This window comes from Coniophora puteana, assembly GCF_000271625.1.
Source record: "Coniophora puteana RWD-64-598 SS2 unplaced genomic scaffold CONPUscaffold_1, whole genome shotgun sequence".
Classification (NCBI taxonomy): domain Eukaryota; kingdom Fungi; phylum Basidiomycota; class Agaricomycetes; order Boletales; family Coniophoraceae; genus Coniophora; species Coniophora puteana.
In genome coordinates this window covers 4,156,038-4,182,078 of record NW_006913053.1, presented here as the reverse complement: position 1 = coordinate 4,182,078, position 26,041 = coordinate 4,156,038, and the positions used below count along the sequence as shown (strand labels likewise).

Here is a 26,041-nt window from a genome sequence, read left to right as displayed (position 1 = left end):
GGACGATGCAAATGATGGAGACGAGAGGAGATTCGGGCGGCAGCTAGTCTAGATAACGCCCGACTGTTATCAAACATCTGATAAATGAGCCAAGTATAGCCAATACAAAGATATACACATGTGACATGCAGATGACCAATCATCGGAGCGTCCAAGGTTAAATCAGGCGAGAAGCGACAGCCCCGCCGAGGCTCAACAAAGCTAGCCTTTCATGATCATGCCGTCAGGATCATATAATGGCGCCAACGATTGGGAGAGGAGACTCATGCCTGAGCCTGCGGAGTTTTTCTGCTGTTTATGACAAGGCAGGCGCCCTGAAAATGTCACGTTGGTGTAAGGTTGACGGAGCCGACCGTTGGAACCAAAGTTTTCACCCGGGCAGAAGCGACCGAGTTGGATGTGACGCGCCCGAAGTCTGGCTGGCACAGCCACTCGCCAAAATGCCGCCTAAAGAAAGGCGCCCAAGTTTGCATCCGAGAGCAACGGCGCCGTGTATAGATGCCGCTTCAGCTCGTTATCAGGGCTACTCCAGTCAAACTGTCCGGTGAATTTGCGACCACGATTACCGCTCAGGTGTCCAATAAAAACACCTATTCATGGAAATGCAGGGTCGCCCTCCTACAGGCATTGCCGTGCAGGGATGGAAATCGGTCGCGGTCCCACATTAACGGAGCCGTAGCTAGCAGCTGCCATCCACGGAATGGGTTCTTCCTGAGGTTCCAAAGTTGAACAATCCGGGCCGCAATCCGACTGGCTTAGCAATGAGCAGATTGTATCCGCGCGTTGATAGACCTATGTCATTTCCATGAGGTATATAACCTCAATGGCCTCAATCTGTTATGGCTCGGACGGTCGTTCACTCTGGCGCCATGCTTTCGCCATGCCATTCCACGTCGTCATCCGATGATGCGCCTTCAGTCTCTACCTCACACAACCAGCGATGCCAACCGTATCCTCGAGCTTCCCATCACCATGCTATTCGCAATGCCAATGCACGCGACGCCATCGACGCTCGTGCAGCTGACTCCGTCAAAGAGGATGCCGCCGCCATCACAACTCCTGACACCAACCGCTCCGTCAGTACGCTCACTGGTGCCGCCACCTCCGCGAACCGCATAGCTGCCATAATCGCTGCCAACCTTGCCAAGCGGGCAATTCCTACCAACCGCCCAGCGTCCTCGATTGCCCCGAAGAGTCAGATCACTGTGGTGCAAGAGTCAGGGAGCCCGTCTTCATGCAGGGCCACCGCCAACCACTCCATGCCTCACAGCCTCGCAGAGCCTGCTGATGGCGTAGGCCTCCCTGCCAATGCAGACGGCAGCAAGGAGGATGAGGATGACGGCCTTGATACCATCTATATCCTCTCCAAGAAAGATGACGCCATCATCCACAAGTACCTACCTGCCTGGAAGAAGCTTTCGAAGGCCCGGAATGACAAAGCCCAGCATGCCCTGGTGTGCAAGGTTGCGGGGCTCATCCTGGGGGAGAAGGAGTGCTCGTTGGAAATAGAAGTGGACGTTGAAACTGTGAGCACTTTCACATTTGCCTGACTCATGGTATCTAATTGATATTAGAGCGTGGAAGCAACCTTCAGGTTGCACTCCCGAACACGGCCGCTGCACTCCGGGAAGTGGACCTCGTACAAGGTCCTCGACTACAAGCACGTGCGGACTATCCGCAAGGAAATGCGTGTCGTCTGGGCATCGCTGTATCCTGACCAACCCACGGTTGACACAGGGGACAAGAAAAGGTGGCTCGGCACTTGGAGTATTGCGCGCAAGGTTGTCGCCCGGCACCTCACATGTGCTCAATGGGATGCTCTTGACGCACTAGCTGACCGGTGGAATATCTCGGGCCCGCCTGACGATGTTCAAGAAAGGTATGATATTTGTTGCATCATGCTGCTTGGTTTGACGTGCGGTATAGGGAATACGACCGTCATTTTATTCCCAGGATGAAGACTTTTATGACTGAAGCAGCTCGGGACTGTGGCGTCCAGTTGTCGGCATTGTGGGTCCATAAGAACGCAAAAGGGCAGTTGGTCTATGGTTGGTAAGTTCAATCGCTATTGATATATGATTAATACTGACATACCCAGGACCGACGAGCTTCTGAAGGATGTCGACACATTCAAGACATCGCTTGGGGATGCGAAAGCAAAACGCCTGCTGTTAGCATGGGCCAACCATAACGACCCTGATGAAGGTATGAGCACCCCGTCAGTTGGATGTTGACGCCATCTCTGATGTATTTACTTCGCCAACTACCACAGTGTCTAGCGATGATGACGGCGGCAGAGCTTCTAGACCTGGCACAGCTGGCTCAAAGCGCGATGTCGTTGTCGCCCTTGACGACAACGGTTACCCTCTGGTTCCATCTGAGGTAGGCTGTAATGCTAAGAGGCTGCAGAAAATAGTTCGCGAGGTCATGCGGGCTTCCTTCCGATATGATTTGCCGTCGTCGCAACAGGGCGCATGCGTGCCTTGGAGTGAACTACGGGCAAAGCCTTTGGCCTTCATTTCCCCTGACTATCTCCCACGCGGGAGTTGGGGCCAATTCGACGACCCGTCAAAAATGCTTGACACCGCATGCAAGGCTCTCATCCGACATTGGCGACTGAGACAGAACATCGGCCCTGACGCCGCCTTCCGATTTTTACCTTCCTTCATTGAGCTTAGAGGTGGACGCCCACCTCGGAGGAAGTCGTTGCTGATGCCCATCAAGCCGACTCCCGCTGCTCCCACAGCGGCTACATTGTTTGCGAAGGTGAAACAATTCAGATCTTTGTATGAGTCCTATTGATATAAAGAACCTCACTGTATCAGGCCGCGGCGGCGTCAAAGAAGAGTGTGACATCAGCCCTGAGATCAGCGGCCAGCGATGCTAACGCACAGACATTCGAAGAATTGTCTACAACAGCGGCCTCAACATCACGCCCGAGCGCATCTCGTACATCTACGCCAAATCCACATGCTCCCAAACCCCGAGTGTCCATACCGAAGCCGCGACTTATCACCAAACACCGCGGCGCTATCCTCAGTGCTCGACGACTCGACGGCCGAAACGCCTACAGTGAACAAGAAAGCGCGGATGAGGTTGATGATATCCAAGATTGGGACCTGCCTGAGTCTCTAGCAAAGAGTCTAGGCGTCACACCGACTGTAAGATGGCATTTTGTGCTCTCGATAAGCCAAAGATATATACTCACTTTGTTTTAGAAGAAACGGCCTCCAGTCACGGAGTGGTCTCCAATCGAGGTTACACCGAAACTTCAGAGAATGAATGACAACCTCACCCCAGTTCAGCGGCGTCGCCGAGCCCCATCTCCAGCCTCGGACAACGACGAGTTTGAGGATGACCAGCCCGAAGATCCCAAGAGCCCAGGGCCCATGGAGGATGAGGTATACTTCATGGGCGAGGAGAACGCGCGCCCAACAAGACAACGCAAGCGTACGGAGAAGGGCAGTCTCTGGAAGCAAAGCATGGAGGAGCGTGTGAAACGCCGCCAAGGAGGTCTTGGTGTTATTTTGGAAGATTAACGGACTTTATTCCTGCCATATATCTACAACGTGTTATTATGGTATTTTTTCGCTTTTAATGTGACGTTGTTACTCTCAGTCCCTAGGCACTCCACGATTCAGACGCCTGCACGCAGTGAGTATGATTCTGAATAGCTCAGGATGGATTTTAACGACGTGTTTAAGGTGAGTGCGTGTTTTTCAAATCTCAATCAGGTTCTGATTCAAGAAAGGTACCATTATACAGAAGTGTCAACGCCCTGTACTCGCCCGGCTCCATCAAATATAAATAACAGGGAAAGCTGACGTATGGCTGCGTTGATTGACTGACTGGTCCATCCGCCCTGGCGTCCATCCTCTAGCATTGGAAACACCGTCTGGAGCGGTGCCTCGCTGCTGTTGAGGATGCCAATAAGTGACTCAATCGTCTCTTCTGCAGTCTCCCCTCGGACTGGTTCTAGCCGCTGCAGCATATGATCAACGAACGCGTTCAAAATGAATGCCGAGTTGGTATGCATGTGCTCAGCCATCATGCGTGAAATTACTGCATTTCGGAATTGAATGTTAGTCATATCTGCTGGAGTCAACATGCCCAGACCGCCAACGACTGTATCTGGGGGTACGTTGTCTACAGTTCAATATAGCTGAGCACCTGACGTACTGAAGGCGACTTGGCATGCTTACTTTCTAGAACATTCTCAGCAACCTCGGCTTGCCGTTCTCGACGTAATACGGGCGTTGATGGAGTGGCTACCAACATAAATATAAAGTAAGATTATTGCCACTATTCTGTATTGACAAGGACTTACAACCAAAAATTGTCGACATATCAGCATCTCCGGATGGAGACGGCGCCGGTTCGCCGTAATCAGCCCGGCCTGTCCAATAGTCCTGAAGCTGGTGGGTTTCATTTGCGCTGGTCGAAGGGTCACCTTTGGGGTTCATGTCGTCGTTGTCGTCGTTGTCGTTGTTGTTGTTGTCGTCGTTGTCGTTGTCGTTGTCGTTGTCGTTGTCGTCGTCGTCGTTGTCGTAGCCGTCGTCGTCGCTATCGTCGTAGGAGCCGCCAGAAGCGAACATAGAAAACGCCAGCGGGGCTTCTGCAATTTCGTCATCCCCCTGAAGTTGGAATGGGGCTTCGTTTTGGGACGACCTTGCACTCCCTGGGGCGTCTTCACCTCTGGCGCCCTGATTCTGGCGGCGTAGACGTGCAGCCACCATTGACGCTACAACGTCTCTATTGTCGTTGCGCTCTTCGGTGGAAAGGTGAGCTGGGTGAGCATCATCTGAGGTATCGCGAGAGCAGCGTATGGAATGAAGTTACTTCTTACCTTGGCGTGCCCCCATTTCCTGCCGCTGACTGCGAGATATGGGCGGTTCTTCAGTCTTTGATGCCATCGCCCTCCCATGTCCCTCCCAGTCTATACTACTGTGAGCACATTGTGCGACACGGCGCTGACTTGCTCACCCCATTCAGGTGAGCTATCGGTGTCGTCTCCGACAGCGCCGACTTGACGAGCCACGTCAGTTGTGTACATAACTGCGCCCGGGGCCAGCTTTGACTCGATGTCCTCAGACTTCCATCCCTGATGGCCATGATCCGGACTGTGGTCGCGACGATCGGAGGTTGTGGATTTGGACCGTCCGCCTCGGCTGCGGCGACCTCTCGCGTTCATGACGATTGAGGCTAATGTGAGGGAGATATGAGGTGCGTTGGCGGCAATACGAGGAGGTGGGAATCAAACGAGGCCAGGGTCTGGCGTCGTCATTTGCTCCTCCCTGCAATTAGCTGGGTGATTTACACGCTGGCGGCCTGAAGAAATCCCGCGGCGTCTCTGTGGGTAAAGGGTCTTAGTTTACCCTAAACCCAGGAGGGGCCGCGCGGAATCCTTCAGCCGCTACGTGTTGTCCAACCCTCACCACATAACCATGGCAGAAGAGCCTCCAGTCACAGTATTCAAGCTCCCCAACTACTTACCAAAGAAATTTCGGACACTCGACATTGAGAAACCAACATCAGTGATTGCAGCGATCGTGGTCTACAGCGCGCGATGGACGGCGATGTTCTCAAAATTCAACGATGGCGGCGTCAAAAAAGCTGCCTTTCTGGAGAGGGCGCGTAAGGAGGTGGTGCGCAATTTTCTTTATCTATTGCGCTCCACGCCATATGTTTTACCCAGGACGATGCTGCGTGGTGGCTTGAGGCCTACATCGAGTATGCCAAGGTTGATGGTCAGAAGCTCGACTGGAAGCTGACCCCGATTGTGGTCGCTATGTACCATGAGCAGGGAAACATTGAATCGCCGACGTTTTCATTGGACCCAAAGACTTATGGGGTGCTCAACCGCTATTGTTTTCGTCCCGTTGAAGTGAGCAACTGTGGGGCGGCATGGTGGAATGAGCCAGAGTTCACAGTAAGTAATCATCATTGATATGGCGTATTGTCATTGGCGTAATCTCATGAGGTTGAAGCGAGCAACCCCGCCGCCTGCACCTTCGACTATGTCTCCAGGTCCAGAAGCAGTGTCCCTCTTTGCGAAGCCCGTGCGGCCTGCGGAGTCTGTAGTTCCATCGCCAGCATCATCGTCGCCGGCGTCCCCTTCCCCTGCACCTCGCCGTCTGGTTGGGCGCCAGGTCAGGGGAAAGGCGCCTTCAACCCCTCGGTTCACCACCCCCATGCCGCCAGCAGGCAAGGACAGAGATGCGGTCAAGGACGACGGCATCGCCACACAATCACCTCAGCCGGAGCCTCCAACATCTGATGAAGATGTCATTCACGTACCTAAGCCGTCCCATACCGTGGGTGCCGTTTATCATCGCCGCAGCCAGCCCTGGTTCACACATTGACTTGTCATATGGGCGTTTGCCTCTAGAAACCACGTCCCCGCCAGGCAAAACAGACCCAGGCTCTTGCTGTAGCCATTGTCGATCAAAATAAGTTCAACACAAGCGCGGGGGATAGTACACAGGATAAACTGGTTGCGTCTCAAGCGGCAAACGGCTCTACTCATACGACTGAGTCAAAGGCGCCGTCTCCAGAGAGTGCATCCTCGGCAGCTCGAGTACCGGCGAAGGGAAATGGTAAAGGAGGAAATAAAGCTAAAGTACGTCAGTTATACCTCTCCTTTTTCCCGCACTGACTTAACATGAGATCCCTGCTGGTGCGTCATCCTAGCATGTCGTCATCTCAAGGCGTTTGGAAAAGCTGCGATGTCCAACATGCTTATCTTTCCCAATAGATCGCAAAGTCCTGGACCTGACGGCAGACGTAGACGGGATGGAAGGCTTTGCCGACGCTATACGGGAGCTCGTTCGTGCGGTCGACAACAATTACGCTGCGACCCGAAATGACGTCAAAGCCCACAAAGAATCTCTGAAGAAGGTAGTGGACAATCAAAGTCAGCGCATCAACAACTTGGCTGGTGCGGTAAGCGGCCTTCGCGATGACCTTCGCTTTCTGGCCCGTGCGCTGGGCCACGACATTCCATCTGGTGCCAGTAAGGGTGACGTGCACGTTGTCAGTGATGGTTAGTAGTCCTCATCATTTGACATCCTCTGCGACATCGCTCACGCTGATCATAGTTGAGATGTCTGCTGCCGCGCTGCAGGGCGACTCATCGGGTGTGCATGCAGCGCCCAACAAACGACAACGCAAATCCCGAGAGGCGACTAAGTAATGAGTTTTTCCACCCTCAGGTATATTTACTATAAGGACATGCCTGATGCACGAATGCCGTATATGATATCGCTGTGATGGAAGACGCTCCAACCCGTATGACCCCGGCATTCAATGAGAAAAAGGGTATAACCCATAATCACGCCGCTGGCACCCAGCGCTCAGACATCGCTCATCTGACTTCGGCCGACGGTGCGCCGTCTTGGGTCACGCCGCTGTAGTGTCACGGCTTTGTCACGGCCGGGGGTCCACACGCCGCCTCACGGGAGTGACGCCGCTTGGAGCCCTCGGCTACTCAGCGCTTAGCGGCGCCCTGTAGTTACAGCGCCCAGGGTGTCAGCTGACGCGGCATCATTGCAGGCGTCGGCCGACATGTCACTCTCGCGCATCAGCTGACGTCCGCTGCCACGCTGTTGTCGAGTGGTCTACCGTCCGTTGGGACGGCGAGGTCGGTGGCGGTGTCCTGCAACATGTGGACTGGCATTGGTATGTATTCGTGTTTCAGAAGTTGCAACATAGCCTTTTTACAAGGCGGATACTGGATCACATCTTGTACTAGCGTCTTGCCATGAAGCGGGCGAAGACGACTCTCAGACGCTTCAAGCTGCATCGCCTAATTGCATCCAGTGGACCATCTTCAAGTTCAAGTTTACCCTCATCCACTTCCGTCGCCCTCCCTCATCCAGTGGCCCAACTATGCTCCATCTGTTCCAAGGTCGACATTCATAGCATGCTTCCCAGAAAACGCATTGGCGACGACCCCGTTCTCCTTGACACCATATCCAACATCTTCAGCAGGGCAGACAACTGCGCCCTGTGCGCCCTCATCACTTCCATTACCCGTCGAACATGGCTCCTCGACGAATTAGACTACGGCCCGGGCCTGGATCTCTCAGCAATAGAGGTTACTATCTGCGCGTCACGCACCGGCTCTATTATGGGCCTGGACCCCGCCAACGCGCTGCGCCTTGCATACTCGTTCAAGTCCTCGCAGGTCCTCTCCGCTATGGAAGTTGCCAAGGTTGACCTTGCACCCTCGCTTCAAATCATGCAAGAGAGCGCCCTCAAGCTTGGACATTCGCAGCTGCAGCATGGTCGAATCATCAGGGACATGGTGAATTTGGACTTGATTAGGAAGTGGTTGCGGATATGCGAGCACACACACGGCGAGGCTTGTGAGTCGGATTGGTGGAGAGGGAATGGAGAAGGTAATAGCTTACCAAGCACGGTGCGCATGATCGACGTTCAGGAGATGATGATCGTCTCTGTCGCGCCAGGATGTCGCTATATTGCCTTAAGCTACCTCTGGGGAGGTGTGGGTGAATCTTATTGGACCTCGACGGAAAACCTGCCTACGCGTTCGCGACCCCAAGGGCTTCCCATCTCCATTCTACCGGGTACCATTACCGACTCCATCCTCCTCACGCGCCTCTTGGGCGAGCGTTACCTGTGGGTAGATGCTCTATGCATCGTCCAAGACGATCCTGCGGACAAGGTTATTCAGATAGGTGTCATGGAGCGCATATATGGATTCGCACTCCTCACTATCTTTGCTGCTGGCGGAACTACCGCACACGCCCCTCTTCCTGGGCTGCGTGCCAACACTCGCGAGGTTCACCAACGCATCGAGAACGTGCAAAACCTCCTTTTCTCTGCAGCACTCCCCGGCCCAGACGAAGCGATCGCCCGAACAGCGTGGAACACTCGTGGATGGACATTCCAGGAGATCATGCTCTCGCGACGCTGCCTCATCTTCACGCCTGTCCAGGTGTACTTCGAATGCTCGACTGATGTATGGGCCGAGGATCTTGTCGCCGAGACCGAGGGTGAGGGCTCACATGGCATGGCCAAGTTTCACCGGCTCACGAGGCACCGGGCGAAGACGACGTTCATGTCACGTACTAAGGGCTCGTGGCCAGTTTGGGAGTGGGAGAAAACATACATGCGCTGCGTACGCGAGTACACCAAGCGAAGGCTTACTAACGAGATGGATATTGACGATGCAATGACAGCGATCACGAATTCGATGGCGCAGGGACTCAAGCTTGACGGTGGGGATTCGAAGAGTGCGTTTCGCTACGGAATGCCCATTCAGTTCCTGGAGAGTACGTTGCTCTGGCAATCTGACCCCGATACTCTGTGTACCCGACGCATCGTTGATGTTGGCAAGAATGGTGAAACCGTCACCCCCTGGCCATCTTGGGCGTGGGCTGGCTGGCGAGGGCGAATTGTTTATCCGGGAGACGCGCAGTTCATTGATATCCGAAACGCAGACGACATCCCGTACATCGACGAATCGCTCGTCGAGTGCTGGTTCCTTGCAGATGATGAAGGCGAACTGGTGCATCTCAACGTCAAGCACACCAACCCCGTGATCATGGACCCCGATCTGATTGAGGACAAGCGTGCTGGCCGGCCGTCCACTGCAATCCCTTGGGATCCTAGCTGGCGGCAAGACGGCATCGTTGTCAGTGCCGGTGCTCTGGTGTTCCGAACAAGCACTGCGTTCTTCAGCGTTGTCAGTCCTCAGGGCACGGATCATGATTCCCCACTCACCGGCCGCCATTACTCCGTATTTTCGATCATGATGATCGAAGATAGGCCAAGACTGGTAGGCCAGATCATCCTCCCCGCCACGTATCCCTCGCATAGCACATCGCAGTTTGCTGTTATATGTCGTGGAGCGAAGTCCACACTTCAGTCAACCAGCGAGAGGGACTTCTCAGGTTTACCGCTGTATGTCATGGCTCTTGCAATGCAACCAACGACGGGGATGAAGGAGCGGATTGGAGTAGGTATTGTTCGCGAGGACGCCTGGCTGGAGGCAAATGGAAAGGTTGAGGTTGTTGTTCTCGGGTGATGAGCAGGATCGCAGAGTGCGCGTATGCATGGAGATTGCGAAGTGCGTCCTGAAACTGTATAGATGGCATTGACTGATATTGCTGCAAACAAGTATGGATTTACAACCCTTGCTGTGTTTTCCGATGCTGTACTGGGTTACAGTTGAATTAATAGTCCCCACGGTACCTGCGTATAAGGCACTGCCACATTTGCCAGCGCGTCTATTCGAAGACACCTCTACTAGACTCTCTACCAACTTGAGTTGCGCCTCGTGATTGGAACGAGGCTGTAGGAGACGCTCGCTGTTTCTTTTGCCGCAGTCTGGTTTCTATTTGCTTTCCTGCCGCTGCTATAGAGTTCCGAAACATGGGTCAAGCTGCGCTAGCCTTCATTCGCACCCTAGGCTTATTCACCGAAGCCGAAGATGATTCCACTCCCACTCGCAATCTCGATAACGCTGAACAAGGTGGCCCGCTCTGCGGAGTCTGTTCCAAACTCGATCTACATGGTTATCTATACAATGGTCTTCCTCGAGAGCAAGCCATGCAGCTTGGCTCTATATCTGATGTCCTCGAGAAGTCTGGTAGCTGTGTTTTCTGCTCGCTCGTGGCTGCTATCATTCGGAGAGGCTGGCTGCTGGACGCAAAGGAGTACAACTTTGATCCCTCCACGATCCAGCTGTCGCTTCACGCGATGGCATGTGGTTGTATTAACGATCCTGTACCACCCACACAACAACTGGCCCACCGTCTCTATATACAAACCCCCGACCGTCCTCCAGAGGTGTATGCCGCAATCACAGTCGCGGGGGTAGGACTCATGCTCGATATACAGCTGATGGAAGAAGACGCTAAGAAGATGGGACGGACGAGAGAGCTTCATGGGCGAAGGGTATCTGAGACGGTAGACCTGGATCTGGTAAGAAATTGGATGGACATATGCTGCAAAGAGCATGGAGATGCATGCGAGTCCGTATGGTGGAGAGGGACCGAGGAAACGCTACCAGATGCCGTGCGCATGGTGGATGTTCTGGATGAGAAGATCGTCACTGCACCAACAGGGGCTCGGTACCTCGCGCTCAGCTACCTTTGGGGTGGCATCGGCGAGTCGTATTGGACGACCGCAGAGAATCTGCCTGCAAGGATGCAACCGGGCGGACTCCCCTTATCCATACTTCCCGCGACAATATCCGACGCCATCCTCCTGACTCGTGAACTCGGGGAGCGCTATCTGTGGGTGGATGCACTTTGCATCGTACAGGATGGTCCTGCAGACAAAGCGGTCCAGATAAGTGTGATGGAGCTGATCTACGGGTCCGCCGCTCTCACCATCTTCGCCGCTGGTGGGACCAATGCCAATGCTCCGCTGCCCGGCCTTCGCCGCGGTACGCGCATGGTCCATCAGCGCGCCGAGCATGTGCAAGGCCTTCATCTGGCAGTCCCGCTCCCCACGCTACTCGAGGCGTTTACCAAGACAGCTTGGAACACTCGTGGGTGGACGTACCAAGAGCTCATGCTCTCGCGCCGCCGCCTGTTTTTCACGCAGGAACAGGTGTACTTCGAGTGCGGGCTGGACGTTTGGGCAGAGGACATCATCGCAGAGGGACCGTCCGTTCCAACCGGCTACCAGCCACTTCGATACACTGGTGGACAGGGGTTCATGTATCTCCGCGCGCCTCCGAGCTCCACGCACGACCAATGGATAACGAACTACGAGTCGGCTGTCAACAAATACACACACCGCAGGCTGAGCGTAGAATCAGACACCGTAGACGCGATTTCAGCGCTGACGAACGCGATTGCAAGGGGTTTCAAGCTTGGTAACCCGGCGAGGACGTTTCCGTATGGGATGGCAGTTGTATCGCTGGACCAAGCACTGTTATGGCGGCCTGTGCCGTACAACACTCATGAACGACGACTCACAGAAGAGGGGCGGTCACTGTGGCCATCCTGGGCCTGGGCGGGCTGGCGAGGGCCTGTGGTATATAATAGTAAAGGGCAGTTCATGAATATTCACAGCCATTCCGACAGACCGCGTGTCACCGAGTCCTTGATGGACCGATGGTTTATCGTTTCGCAGGAGAAAGCTCTAGTGCCGCTCGATGTTCGCCCCATCAAAGTGGTTGTGCGCATGATGTACTCGGAAGATGAAGAGAATATCGAGGTCTTTGAACCTCCAGCTTGGGATAGCAATTTTAGTATCCCTCCAGGCTTAGAACCCGGGACGCTCGTGTTTCGTAGCGCAGTGGCTCGTTTTATCGTTAGGAAACTCGAAGATGCACCCTGCGACGGTGACAATCTCCATGCTACCGAACATTACCGGCTGTTTACCATCCTATCGAACACCAGTTCAACCACTCGGAACGTAGGGCGCATCATCCTTCCAGAATCATACCCTTCCCCCTCGAACTTGGAATTTGTGGCTCTTTCGCGCACGAGTCCTGGTGGAATAGAGGGCATATACGACTCGAGTTTCTATGGTAGGTCATACTTTGGGTGTATCTTCTACGTCATGGCTGTGTGTCGTGTGGGTGATTCGGAGGTCATGGAGAGAGTTGGTGTGGGGGTCATGCACGAGAAGGCGTGGCTGGGGGCAGATGCAGTTAGCAGAGTAGTGATGTTGCAGTGATCACATATGGCGATAGTTCAGCTCTGGAGAACCTAGATAGGTTGGTGTGACGAGGTTGATTAACGATTGTACAACAAAAAAAGATGAAGAGAAGAAAATGGCAGGATGGACGCGCTGAAGCGATGCTATGATGGTTTCGGGCCGACAAACGTGCGTAGGCACGCGCCAAGCGTTCTCACGCCTGCTCGGTACCTGATGACCTCTTCCGCCTGCCGCCGTCATTGAACTTTCTGCGCCGAATTTACGGCGCTTCTGAATCACGTTTTTCTTACCCTTGTCTTTTCTTGTTTTCTTCTTCTTCAAGCTGCCCATCCTCCGACTTAGAGGGGTTTTCTATAGTCACGATACCCCTTCTTTGCGCCTTCAAGGGTTTCTGATATCCATTGAAACTTGACGGCGAACCAACGACGAAACGATGGGATACCTCTCGCAGCCTGCGCTCAAGAACCTCAAAAAGTACTCGTATAAGGGGTTGGATGAGTGCGTGCCATCTTCTAGTCTGCATTTATCACATTGTTCTCAAGCTCGAGTCTTGTGGACGTAAAGGTCACTCGTCTCGCGCTACGTCCTTACACCCTACTGGAACTGGTTCATCCAGCTCTGGCCAACAACCGTTGCTCCCAACACCGTGTGTCCTTCTTCACTCCATCATCAATAGTATCGCACTTGCTAACGCGTGTTCATGTCGGTGCCTCTCTAGATCACGTTCCTGGGCCTGTGCATCGTGCTCTTCAACCTCGCGACGATGGTGTACTACGACCCTCTCTATCTGACCGATAAGGACGCGCCGGATGCGGGGCCGCCGCAGTGGATGTACTATACGTGCGTCGATTCCCTCCACCCTGACCTTACCTCTTCCTCTTTGTACGTGACCCAAGCTTACCGATCGTGCAGATGGGCGGTTGGTCTGTTCATGTATCAGAGCTTCGATGCGGTCGACGGGTACGTGGGCGTGACTTTGGGCGAATGAGATGGGCTGATGAAGGGAGGGTAGGAAGCAGGCACGGCGGACGGGTATGGCTGGGCCGTTGGGAGAGATGTTTGATCATGGTGCGTTTATCGATTTCATATACTTGAACACTGGGCTGAATGGCGAGCATATGCGCAGGATGCGATGCCATCAACACGACTGTATGTGCTTCTATCTTTTCGTTCCACCTCGCCCTCTGAGCACGGCCTCTGTCCGATCCATAGCTTGAATGTGTCCTTGCATGCCGCGCGCTGAACCTCGGCCGCTCGTGGTGGACAGTCGCGTCGCAGGTTGCGACGCTCGCGAACTTTTACCTTACCACTTGGGAAGAGTACCATACTGGTGAGTATTCTGATGCTTGATCCTGCTGACTGTGATACTGACGTCGCCTCCATCTTTCAGGTCTCTTGTACCTTGGCCCGTTCTCCGGACCCGTTGAAGGGATCTTGATGATTGTCGTGGTCTACATTATCACCGGCTTGTTCGGTAAGCCCAATCTTCGTCGCGCCTGAACCCAGCGCTGAATGCGCGCTACTCGCAGGTCCCTCATTCTGGGACACTGGTATCCTGACTTTCACCCGCCTCGACAAGATCCCATTGATCGCGTCCAACATCCCCAACATCGGACTCAACGAAGCCTTCATGGTTTTCGGCGCGCTCAGTCTCGGCTTCAACATCCTCGGCTCGTACGCTAACGTGCGCAAAGCCAACCTCACCTCCGGCAAGTCCAACTCGCGCGCGCTCGCGTATCTTGGCCCGTTCGCGATTTCCGCTGCGCTCCAGGCCGCGTGGCTCGCGAGCCCGACTCCTGCTGAGAGTGCCATTATATACTCACCGGTGTTCCTGCCGTTTGTGTGCGCGTGGGGCTTGCAGTTCGCGCACCAGGTGGGAAAGATCATCCTTGGGCATGTGACGAAAGGGGCGTTCCCGGTTTGGGACGTTATGTGGGTGTGGAGCGCGGTAGGTGTTGTGGATGCGCATTTGCCGACGTTGCTGGGCAGGTGAGCATCTCTTTGCTCGTAGGTCTGGCTTTCTTGAGCTAACGGAATGGATGGAACAGGCCTCCGGTGATCCAGGCCGATGCGCAGCGCACCGCGATCTTTGTCTGGCTGACGTTCGCTGTATCGTTTGTCTCGTACGTGCGGTTCTGCACGCTGGTGATCAACGATATCACGGAGTATCTCGGCATCGCGTGCTTCACGGTGCGCAAGAAGGATGCAGAGGGTCACTGGGCAGACGCGAGGAAGGTGGAGAAGACGCAATGACTAGATGCGGTGGTGTGACCACCACATGGATATAACTTGAGTGAGTTCTAGAAGGGTTGGAGGGAAAGGGAGAGGGATGGTGATCGCTTGCTGGATCGAGGCGCGGTGTTCTGCTGGGAGCACTTTACTCAAGACTTGATACTGATGATATCACGAGTAGAACGAACGATGGTCATAGACCATGACTGTGTATACGCTTTTTGTTTTTGCTCGATACACGTAGATAGAGGTTAAGACATAGCTACATAATCACACTTTGCTTTACTGAGAACATAGCGGATTGTCGCGTCCCGACCAGTGCGGATGGCTGGAAGACGCGGCAGCTAGGATAGGGGTGTTCTGGGTCCTTCTTTTGCATCAAGTCACGTTCTTGGATCTACTTTTTATCTTAGGAAAGGTATGCTCATCTTCGTCCGTCCCCTCGTCCGACGCTATCGATCGTCCCTCCCGGCAACCCTTCTACCCGCCAACACACACCCCTCAAATACCACATATCACGCGCGCTCGTTCAGCCAGTCAGCGACTAGAATGGCGTCCAGCGTAAACCCGCAGACGCTCGCGGAGGACATTGCACAGCTCACGACCCAGCTCGCGAGTCTCAAGGCGCAGGGCGCGGACGCGCCTGCGATCGAGGAGACGAAGAAGAGGCTCGGGGAGCTGAAGAAGGCGCAGGCGGCGCTTGGGGGTGGGAAGGACAAGGACAAGGACGCGAAGAAGAAGGAGCGGTTGTTGTTGAAGACTGCCAAGGTGTGTATCCTCTCTTTGCTATCGCCTACTTCAGCTAGCACAAGATGTGTGCTATGCCTCGAGTGGCTCGGAATATCAGGTGCTTACGGTGACATCTTCACAGGGCACACGCGACTATGGTCCCGGCGAGATGTTCTGTCGCGAGCACATCGAACGCATTGTCAAGGACGTCTTCACCTCGTACGGCGGCTCCGCGCTCGACACGCCCGTGTTCGAGCGCAAGGATGTGCTTACGGGCAAGTACGGCGAGGACTCGAAGCTCATCTACGACCTCATGGACCAGGGCGGCGAGCAGCTCGCGCTCCGCTACGACCACACCGTCCCGCTTGCGCGATACCTGGCCATGGGCGGCGCGGCGGTGCAGGGGAAGATATGGCAGGTGGGGAAGGTGTATAGAAGGGATAACCCGGTGATGAGCAAGGGGAGAATGAGAGAGTTCTTGCAGGCGGTATGTTTTGACGTTTGTGGTCGTGTATGCGCGAAACTGACTTTGCGGTGGGTATATGCATGCAGGACTTTGATATTGCGGGTGCCTGGGACCCTATGATTCCCGATGCAGAGATTGTTGGATTACTTTGCACCATACTGAGACGGCTCGATGTCGGCGAGTTCACTATAAAGGTGCGTTTTTTATTAACCCTCGTGTCTGGTGCTCGGGCTGATTGTATACGCCTGGACTTCGCGTGTAGATCAACCACCGCAAGATCCTTGATGGCATTTTCGAAGTGTGCGGTGTGCCTGCCGAGAAAATACGGACGATATCTTCGGCCGTAGACAAGCTTGACAAGGTTGGCCTTATCCTATCTTCCTTCCTCATGACTTCCGTGGTACTGACCCGTGTCGATGTAGTCTCCATGGGCAGACGTCAAGAAAGAGATGACGGAAGAGAAGGGTCTTGACCCCGCAGTCGCTGACAAGATTGGCGAATACGTCAAGCACAAGGGCGGCCCGTCACTATTGGATCAGCTCAAGGCCGACGAAAAGCTCATGGCTAACGCGAGTGCAAAATCGGGCATTGAAGAGATGACGATTCTTTTCACTCTTCTGGCCGCATACGATATCGTTGACAAGGTGCGTGCCCGATGGTCTCTCTTAGTCTCTATTTTGCTGACAAACATTGGGCATAGATATCCTTTGACATGTCCCTCGCCCGCGGACTGGACTACTACACCGGCCTCATCTACGAGGCCGTCGTCGCCGCTTCGGCACCACCAGGCTTTGGCACCAACGCCCTTGCCTCCTCCTCCGCTCCCGTCACCGACGAATCCTCTGTCACCCCCGCGCCCAAAAAGAAGGCCAAGAAGCCAAAAGCCGACGGCGTCGACGGCGAGGAAGAGGAGACGGATGAATCGACCGTCGGCGTAGGTTCGATCGCCGCGGGAGGGCGGTACGACAACCTCGTCGGCGCGTTCGCTGCTGCTGCGGCTGGCGATGGGAAGAAGGCGCCCGCGGGTCTGCCGTGCATCGGCGTGAGCATCGGGATGGATCGTATTTTTGCGATTCTGTGGCCGCGGTGGCAGGAGCGTGGTATGCGTAGTAAGGAGACGATGGTGTATGTGATGGCGGCGGGTGATGGGTTGCTTGAGGAGCGGGTGAGGCTTGTGCAGGAGTTGAGAGATGCGGGGATTAAGGTGAGCATTTGTTTTGTTTTGCTATCCGTTTCCGTTTCCCCCTCCTTCCCCTGTCGATCTTTCTTTTCTGAGAGCGTGGACTCACGCACATATGCCAATGTTCACAGACCGACTTCCTCGCGAAGCGCAAACCTAAGCTTCCGGCTCAGTTCGCGGCGGGCGAGAAAGACGAGGCGCCGTTTGCGATCATTCTCGGCGGGGAGGAGCTCGCGCAGGGCCTCGTGACCATCAAGGAGCAGCGGTGGGAGCTCGTGGATGGCAAGAAGGCCAAGATCCAGAGCGCGGATCAGGGCACGAAAATGCGGAGGGACGAGCTTATTGCGTGGATTAAGGGCACGGAGACGTTTAAGGGTTGGGCGAGCGGGCGGCTGATATGATTATACTCACTTGTGGATTTGTGGTGTTGATGTATCGCTAGTATTGCTTTATAGACTTCCGTGATGGAAGGACCTTTGTGGGCCACCAGTCTCTTGGTTGAAATAAGTCACATCTCAATTCGATGGTGAGTAGGGTACTCAGGGGCTATTGTTTCGGAAGCAATCGGGGTGCGTCTCTGGCGCGGTCTCCAACGCTTCCATAAACTTAGAGCAAACCCCTTCGTTATCGTTCCTTTGACGACTCACAACAATCCTAGTCCACGACGCAATCCCACCTACGAACCTTCCCTCTAACATTTTCTTACTGGCGTCTACCCACGATGTCGTGGAATGTGCGCGTCTGGGCTGCCAGTAGACACCCTCCGGTGGGAATCAAACCTGAAACGGTGGCGACGACGCCTTCAACGTGTCGCCCGTGTTCTTTCGCCTCTTTTCTAGCAACCACGTCTAAGGCTCTCTCAGGCAATAACCACATACCTGGACATCGTCCGTTGTACTAGACTCCTCGGTTGTGTATGTTATATTCCCTTTTTTCTCGCCACATCGTAGAGGACCCCCGCTCAACAGTCCGCACTTGCATTCCAGGCCTCTGTGCAGAGTTTCTGTTGACGATGCCATCCCCGTTTCATAAAGGAACAAATCTTCTCCAGCGCCTGGGTGGCTACATAGGCCTCAGCGCCAATGCACACCCACACGAAGACTCTCCTCTTTGTGACACATGTTCAAAACTAGATCTCCGCAGCATGCTCCCTTACGAACGCATTGGGAGCGATCCCGTAACCCTCGGTACCCTCCCGAATATCCTCGACAAAGCGAGCACCTGCGGACTCTGCAATATTGTAGCGTCGCTTGTCCGGCGGACGTGGCTCCTCGACACAAACAAGTTCAATGTCGACCTCTCAGAAGTCAAAGTGCTCGTCGGGTCCTCTGATACAGGTTCTCTTGACGGATTCAACCCCGCCAACTCCTTCCCGTTGACGTTCTCATACAGGCCACCCGAGGTCTTGGCTGCTCAGGCAGTTGCAAGTTCTGCTCTCACACCCGCAATCCAGATCATGGAGGACACCGCGCTGGCGCTTGGGCACCGGAAGCTCTACCATGGACGCATGGTGGGGGAGACGGTCGATGTAGAGCTCGTCAAGCGGTGGTTGCACATATGCGAGCACACTCATGGGGATGTGTGTGGACGGGACTGGTGGAGGGGCAACGATGGGCTTCCGAGCTATGTCCGGATGGTCGATGTGGAGGATATGGCTGTGGTTTCTACACCTCCAAACTGCCGTTACCTCGCCCTCAGTTATCGCTGGGGCATTGACGGCGCGTCGTACTGGACTTGCTCCACCAATATCTCGGCGCGCTCGGCGCCGGGCGGCCTCCCCATCTCCATCTTGCCTGGTACCATCTCCGATGTCGTCCTCCTCGCTCGCAAAATCGGTGTTCGTTATGTATGGATCGACGCGCTCTGTATCAGCCAAGATGATTCTTCCGACAAAGCCCTTCAGATTGGCGTGATGGAGCGCATATATGCATGCTCACTGCTGACTGTCTTCGCAGTTGGCGGAGACGATGCCCATGCCCCTCTCATGGGCCTCCGGGCTGGCACGCGAGTGGTTGGGCAAGAGACGCAGCCGACAGCATATGTCCAGGGACTTCACCTCTCAGCTGCACTTCCAGGCCTTGATGAGGCGCTCGTGCGCTCCTCCTGGGACACGCGCGGCTGGACACTCCAAGAAATCGTCCTATCACGGCGGCGTCTCGTGTTCACCGCCCACCAGGTGTACTTCGAGTGCGGTACAGACCTCTTTGCTGAGGGCTTCTCAGCCGAGACGGAAGGACCCAGCGTCTATGGGCCAAAGACACACCAGCTTACACGAGCGCGGGGAAAATATGCGTTCATTCCCCGGCGCTCGCCCTGGTCCCCCGGGAAGATGTGGGACTCGATGGACATGTGGATGCATATCGTGAAAGTGTACACAACTCGGAGCCTGACAAACGAGGGAGACATCGTCATCGCCATATCGGCTCTCGCCACCGCCTTTGGTCGCGCCGCGAGGCTCGCGGGCAGCGGGGATGGGAAAGCGATCCGATATGGGATGCCCGTGCAAGAGCTTGAGCTTGTGCTGTTGTGGCACCCTCATCCGGACCGTGCACTCGAGCGGAGATCAGGTAGCGATGGGGATACAATGTCGTCGCCATGGCCGTCATGGGCGTGGTCTGGGTGGCGCGGTCCGGTACGCTACGGCCCCAACAACCACTTTCTCTTTATCTACGAGAACAACGATGTTCCCGCAGCAGACGAATCGCTGGTAGAACGGTGGAGCTTGGTAGATGACGACGGCGCGTTAATCCGTCTCGAGGTTAAGCACACCAGTCCTGTTCTGGAACCACGTCAGATTGTCGCTGAGAGTGGGCGGCTGGCTCGCCACATATCTTGGGACGACGCGTGGGTTCCTCCGGTCGGGCAACCACTCAAACCTGGTACCCTCGTATTCCGCACGATGTCAGCTCAGCTCCAAGTTCGCAGGTTAGTAGCCAACGAAATTACCTCGGAGCATCGCGTCGAAGGTACGGAACAAGCCGTTTTCGTGATCGTAACCGGGGAAGCAGACGGCACGGGGAGCCGCGTTATTCTTCCCAAGGATCACCCGTCCCCGGCAACACTCCAATTTGTAGTCGTTTGCCGTGCTCACTCATGGGGTCCGGGCGAGTCACTGCTGGCTGGCGAGAACGCCTCTGGGCCGATCTTCTGGTTGTATGTTCTGGCTTTGCGAGCGCAGCCCGGGATAGAGGTTAAAGAGCGGCTGGGGTCCGGCATTGTTCATGAAAAGTCTTGGATGGAATCGGGGAAATGGGGGGAGGAGGTGATCCTGTTGCGCTGAGTTGTACCCCTGATACGCTAGCTAACTACACTGATAAGGATTCCCTTTCCCAATGATAATATGTCCCACTGATCCTCCGTTACTCTCGGATATGAGCTGACCATGAAGGCGTGTGAGGTAGCTGCACCACTTGGCAAAAATGGGCGTCTACTTCACTTTGGACTGCTCGGAGACCATTCGGTTCAGTCTGCCACTCTGGAGTCATTTGATTAGCCGGTTATTTGTTTTCGACTTCGAATGTTCGGCACCTGTACGTAAGTGCTAGATATGAGGGCAGGGACATTACACGTGGCGACCGGCGGCGACGTGTGTAAATGAAAGCGATCACGAAGGAAGCCTCTCTGAAGGGAGGATCTCTCACGCAGCAGTACAAGGGTACTACATTCAAAAACCATCTACGATGGGCCTTGGACTGTTACCGGTCGTGAAATTCAGGTTCGAGTCAGGGCTAAATGGACCGTTGAAACATTGAGCTTGAGCAAGAAGCACAAGTCTGACATATGCGGCGCAAAATGACTTAGTTCCATTATCCTTAGCGATCTTCAAGTCGTATAAAACGTAAGAGGTTGACGTTTTGAGGTGGACAGCGATGTCCTCAAAGCGTTTCTCTTGTCCCCAGAGTGGCTGCACGTTCACTTCTCATCAGCGACGCGCTGCAGAAACGCACTACACAGCAATCCAGTAAGTGAGAGTCGGGTCATATGGTCAGATTTCTTCTAACGTTATTTTCGCATCTAGTCTGCAACAAAAGCCTCTTAGGTGCCCAAGTTGCGAACACCAGACTGCGGACCCTTCTGCACTAACCAAACATCGGAAGCGCGTTCACGGTTATGTCCCAAAGCGTAGAGGTCCTCTCCCCCGCGCTGTAGGAGATACGGTTGACTGCGATCTCCACAACAACATGTACGAGCCAGACCGAGATGTCAAGCTTTGTGAAGACTGCGTTCAATGGCTGTATGACGGTGAGTGTCGATAAACGTGACGCTATAGAACCTACTGCTTATTAAATTCAAGACATCAACAAGTCATCTCTCTTGTAGTGTTGTGGAATGGAAACGTATAGCCTAAGAGCCGAAGGGGCACAGTGCGGGGAATGACAGTAGAATTTATAATCGTATCTTATCCACTTTCTAACAAGCAAATACCCCGGTATAACAATCACTTGAGTAGCGTCGCATAATTATCATGAAACGCGTTCGACACAAGTGGAAAGGCGTCGATCAAGGTCTACTGAGCCACAAGACCGATGGGAAATACTTACGTGTTGGATATGTTGCATAGCGACTTCGCACGATCCTTGTTCTCGCATACATGCTCTTATCCTACATTCGGTAGGCCTTGTTCTTTCCAAGCGTGTTGCTACTGTACACGAAGTATATCGGGTACTCAATATACTCGGCCTCTAATCGTTCGTATCAATCCCTCATTCACTTCTTACGAAATTGGGCATCATCGGGATCGTTGATTGCTGATCGCTACACTTCCACAATGTGATCGTCAGCTTGAGAGGACTCGGAACCTAATCAGTACACCGTTGATCCCTGGAAATTCGTCCGGCGTCAAACTATCTTCAAGCTATCGTCGGGTGTCAAGGCTCTCCGACAGAGTTTAGAAGCAACATGCTCGCACATCAGTGATGGTTTCACGATTCTCCTAGTGGCTTCTGAGAGCGCAAGAATTCTCTAGCTTGGGACTTCTTCAAGTGTAGCCTCTGCTGACACAGCAATCCCTTAATGTGCCAAAAGCATCGGAACGCGTTATTACGAGCATACCCATGAAAAGTGCACAATGAAACCACTTAACAAGCAGAAATGAAAGTCAAATGCTCTTGACAGATTGGTTATTGGCTAGACCCGGCATCCAGAGTACTTATGCTTCGCGGTCACATGGGTGAGTATTCATCTTTTCCTCCAATATACACTCGCAAGATGAGCTTTGCTCAAATTTGGGAGTCTCCGTAGGTAGTAGCAGGTGCCTTCGAGCCCGTCGTTGAAGTCAAATATGACGGAAGTTCACTCCGATTCACGTTTCGGAATTCGCCGAACGACGGTTGAGCCAATATACTCAATCATTGTCCAGACGCATAACAAAGGTCAGACTCGGTTTCCACTACAGCATGAGTATCAAGGCTGAATTCTCACTGATAGCAAGCCATGACGAGAGTAAAGTAATTGTTCTGCATGGTACGGGAGAGGAAAAAGAGCGCTTCGGAGACTGGAATTGCGTCCATGTAAGGGTAACTTTCTGCAAAACAAAAGGAGGAGGTCAAGGGCCTGGTTGACCCTGGCCCAAGCGGTGTCAAGGCAAACAATTGATAGCCCTTATGTAAGCTGCGGAAAGGCCACTTCCCTTCACCTCTCTTCCTTTCAACCACATCGCCCTTGCCTCCCGGAAAAGTGTCTCGGAAATGCACTCGCAAGCCCAGGCTTGCACAGCACATGCAGGAGCTGATACGCAGCTCTACTATCCATATCTACTTGTGCACGGTTGTTGGTGGTACCTTAGTCCGACAGTAGTATGGCCTCACCAGCTGCCGCCCTGGTCCGCCACTCAGGCTGCCGCAAGTCATGGTAACCTTATACCTATGTACTCCCCACTCGATGCAAGACTCGTTGATGTCGTGCCCGTACAAGCTCCGGAGGCCGTTCCAGTCCCTTCTCGCCCTCCTCGAGGTGAGGTGTGTTCACGTCCTGGTGATCTCGGATTCAGCTGACAACTGCTTAAAGGAACAAAGAAACGGAAATAGGAACCAATCAACCTTGAGGACAGGATTAATCTTCTGTCGGAAGACGCGTACACCACCGACGTCACGACAAACAGCTACTATTGCACAAGCTGCGAGACACGCATCAATCTAGACCTTCGCAAAAAGTATGCACAGGATACCTGGGGTTTACACCGGAAGCTGTGTGTCAGAAAACGTCAGGTCTGTTATTACTTCCCACCTCGTTCGACGTCGGACTGATGCTTTCAAGTGCAAGTATATGGCCGCGATACGGGCTGACTTTGAGAAGACATTGACGAACAAGGTGGCACACGAGGCTGTAGAAGTAGATCATCCGATGGTGAGAGACTCATCGGAATCGGACATCAACATAGCAGTCAGTAGCTTCCTTGGCTCTCCCTCATATGTTCCTAACATGCTGCAGCAACAAATCAAAGAACATATGGGAGAAAGTGAAGATGTCGCTCTCAAGGACGTAGGGAGTGACTATCAGCCCGAGCTCACCTCAACGTAAGTCACTTCTCACTTCTCTACGATCGGTTGGCCGAGGTATTGTTGTCTAGGCCACGACTGGTACCGGTCTTTAGCTGGCCGGAGGAGTTCGATGACGACGGCCTATACAGCTGAGTCCTGAACTTGAGACGGGCATAGCCGGACTTACGAGCGATCGACGCCAGAACGCATTCGCCTCCGTTTTTCTGGGAATATAGTTGTTATTCTGTCAGGTGAACAGTCGTTTGTTTACATACGGCAGTTGTGGTGCCTTCAAGTACAAGAAATAGCCGCCTAGCAATAGCCTGTCCTTTGCGGTTGAGTCAAATTGTTCGATGATAACATCAGTGGTCAACTTACGTTGAGACGACGAGCCTAACAAGTCGAAGGTGATGAGTACCGATCATGACCTCATCGGTGCGTGTTGATGAGCATATCAGTAAAAGCGGTTGAACAGCGACAGACTCGGGCTTGTCTTTGCTCGAGCCTGGATATGGAGCATTAAGTCCTATCACAACTTCGTCGACGATCAAGACAGGCGTTACTCATCATCAGAGAGTAGCCTCCACTACCACCTACATCCATTCTAGACTCGTCCTATGTGTGGGAGAGGCACGAGAGGCGCTTTTGAAGTTTAGGGTAAAAATGGCTACCTTTACGCGTCTCCGTTGCTATCGTCTAACCGACGTTAGGGAGAGTCGCTCACGACAGCAGACATGTCATGAAATATCAGCTATCTAGAAATGAAATAGCAGAGCGGACACTGGGGTTGCGATGACCGGAAGGAGAGACTGAGTACCGAAGGTGCACCCTACGTACGTCAGACTCAATCCTGAGCAGGGGTTGCTTTAAAGGAGAGCGTGTGTCCATCGATCTCCACGATTGGCAAGGGCGATGGGTCCGCACCTTCAATAGTCCGTTGATACGCACTATAGATGAATAGATAATCGCTAGTCCATCATCCTGTTTCGTTCACTCCAGCTAGCATGCACTGGGTGAGATATGGAATGCGTAGGCGTGGTGACAATGACGAAGGAGGGTGACAGGCGGAACATGACGGTAACAAAGAGGGTGCGGAGTGAATCAAGAACGGTCCCTTTGAACACTATACTGCCCTCGAAGCATGCCAGGTATGGTACGTCGGCAGAACACTAGCGTCCACGCGTGCACGGGTCGATGACGTCACTATCGCCACTAAAGTGATGATCTCTGCCTTTCGCTTCAAGGAAGCTTAAAAGCTTAACAATCCTCGGGAAGGTTATGTAGGGCACGAACCTCCCCGTCTCCGATGACCACTATTGGTTGGTTTGAAGCATCATGATCGCAGCGCTTCCTGAGCCTCGACATAGGCCAGTCCTTCGACGTCATATGAGCGCGTCAAGCCTTGATAACTCGAGAAGTAACCAATGAATAGGCCCCGTAGCATGTGTACGAACTCGTTGGTACGAGCAGACAGAGGGCAGTCTGCATCTGGTTTCTCGCCAAGATCAGAGCGTGGTCCTCACGCCAGACATGCACCCGACGAGCCGGGTGGTCGTAGTAAGGTCAGAATTACATGAAATGAAGTGCCGAAAATGGACGACATCCTGCCTTACATGCCAGTTTCAGACCTTCCGCAAATAAGGAGCTTATGGTTGCAACGTACAACTGATAAGATTCACAAATTCGCAAGTCCGAATCGTAAGGCCGTTAGTTGATGTCATTCCACATCATGGTAACTTTAACAGGATCCGTTTAAGGGTAAGGTTTTTTTGAGAGCCGTGTAGGAACGCTCTAGCGAACCGTCATCTAGTAAAATGTGCGTTATACGATGAAGAAAGGTAAGGGGAGATGCAGAAGACCAACACGTTAAACGAGGGTGGAATCGATTGGTATAACGGTATAATCGGGTGCTTACGTTGCCCGTGACTAATCTTTGCTGCCTAGACGGATAGGAATCTCTTCAAACAACCTGAGCGACGAAGAGATACATCGGCAGCGAGTCCGTGACGAGTGCAGACATTGACTTGGAGTGAGCACAGTACGGTGTTCTGTGTCAACAGATGAGCCATTATGGGGGCCGACGCGCGCGTTTCCGGTGATTGTTTGTGTCTGTTTGCCCAGCAATGCCGGCCGCATTTAGTTTTCTGCCGCGCCTCCCGCTCTCCTTTGCCTCCTTCTCACCACCAGCCTCGACGACAGCCAGTACCCAGCAGTTCACCAGCCCCTACGACCTTATCAACCTCAGCAATGGACGACGGTACGTCTTCAGCATCCACCTTAGTCGCCGACCAGCACCTGTCGTTCGACATCAAT

General features: G+C 53.7%; 8 protein-coding genes across 8 annotated transcripts; 7 read left to right on the top strand and 1 right to left on the bottom strand.

The window, feature by feature from the left end:
* Nucleotides 1–839: 839 nt before the first annotated feature.
* On the top strand, nt 840–3,539 carry CONPUDRAFT_69592 (uncharacterized protein; the record flags this gene model as incomplete). Its single annotated transcript, XM_007764523.1, has 7 exons — nt 840–1,526; nt 1,575–1,879; nt 1,927–2,052; nt 2,099–2,205; nt 2,273–2,766; nt 2,826–3,161; nt 3,219–3,539. 7 exons carry the CDS (start codon nt 840–842, stop codon nt 3,537–3,539), a joined length of 2,376 nt encoding a protein of 791 aa, XP_007762713.1.
* Nucleotides 3,540–4,101: 562 nt separating this feature from the next.
* CONPUDRAFT_69591 (uncharacterized protein) lies at nt 4,102–5,191 on the bottom strand (the record flags this gene model as incomplete). Its single annotated transcript, XM_007764522.1, has 5 exons — nt 4,102–4,146; nt 4,180–4,268; nt 4,328–4,801; nt 4,847–4,936; nt 4,984–5,191. 5 exons carry the CDS (start codon nt 5,189–5,191, stop codon nt 4,102–4,104), a joined length of 906 nt encoding a protein of 301 aa, XP_007762712.1.
* A 253-nt stretch (nt 5,192–5,444) lies between these two features.
* Nucleotides 5,445–7,192, top strand: CONPUDRAFT_149394 (uncharacterized protein; the record flags this gene model as incomplete). The annotated part of the gene is made up of 7 exons (XM_007765688.1): nt 5,445–5,645; nt 5,696–5,929; nt 5,988–6,314; nt 6,389–6,619; nt 6,667–6,676; nt 6,755–7,042; nt 7,098–7,192. 7 exons carry the CDS (start codon nt 5,445–5,447, stop codon nt 7,190–7,192), a joined length of 1,386 nt encoding a protein of 461 aa, XP_007763878.1.
* A 1,047-nt stretch (nt 7,193–8,239) lies between these two features.
* Nucleotides 8,240–8,908, top strand: CONPUDRAFT_46229 (HET-domain-containing protein; the record flags this gene model as incomplete). The annotated part of the gene is made up of 1 exon (XM_007764389.1): nt 8,240–8,908. A coding segment is annotated over one exon (669 nt), but the record flags the coding sequence as incomplete, so codon positions are not given.
* Nucleotides 8,909–10,398: 1,490 nt separating this feature from the next.
* On the top strand, nt 10,399–11,598 carry CONPUDRAFT_45274 (HET protein; the record flags this gene model as incomplete). Its single annotated transcript, XM_007764320.1, has 1 exon — nt 10,399–11,598. A coding segment is annotated over one exon (1,200 nt), but the record flags the coding sequence as incomplete, so codon positions are not given.
* Nucleotides 11,599–12,975: 1,377 nt separating this feature from the next.
* CONPUDRAFT_96775 (choline ethanolaminephosphotransferase) lies at nt 12,976–15,164 on the top strand. Its single transcript, XM_007765687.1, has 10 exons — nt 12,976–13,140; nt 13,207–13,288; nt 13,361–13,482; nt 13,555–13,602; nt 13,655–13,710; nt 13,769–13,791; nt 13,855–13,972; nt 14,033–14,116; nt 14,172–14,631; nt 14,691–15,164. The coding sequence occupies exons 1-10, from the start codon at nt 13,076–13,078 to the stop codon at nt 14,893–14,895; spliced, it is 1,263 nt and encodes a 420-aa protein (XP_007763877.1). The 5' UTR covers nt 12,976–13,075; the 3' UTR covers nt 14,896–15,164.
* A 150-nt stretch (nt 15,165–15,314) lies between these two features.
* CONPUDRAFT_116600 (histidyl-tRNA synthetase) lies at nt 15,315–17,734 on the top strand. Its single transcript, XM_007765686.1, has 7 exons — nt 15,315–15,642; nt 15,746–16,090; nt 16,156–16,263; nt 16,332–16,430; nt 16,492–16,713; nt 16,770–17,273; nt 17,381–17,734. Exons 1-7 carry the CDS (start codon nt 15,424–15,426, stop codon nt 17,648–17,650), a joined length of 1,767 nt encoding a protein of 588 aa, XP_007763876.1. The 5' UTR covers nt 15,315–15,423; the 3' UTR covers nt 17,651–17,734.
* Nucleotides 17,735–18,088: 354 nt separating this feature from the next.
* On the top strand, nt 18,089–20,596 carry CONPUDRAFT_134553 (HET-domain-containing protein). Its single transcript, XM_007765685.1, has 2 exons — nt 18,089–18,163; nt 18,236–20,596. The coding sequence occupies exon 2, from the start codon at nt 18,262–18,264 to the stop codon at nt 20,527–20,529; it is 2,268 nt and encodes a 755-aa protein (XP_007763875.1). The 5' UTR covers nt 18,089–18,163; nt 18,236–18,261; the 3' UTR covers nt 20,530–20,596.
* Nucleotides 20,597–26,041: the final 5,445 nt, after the last annotated feature.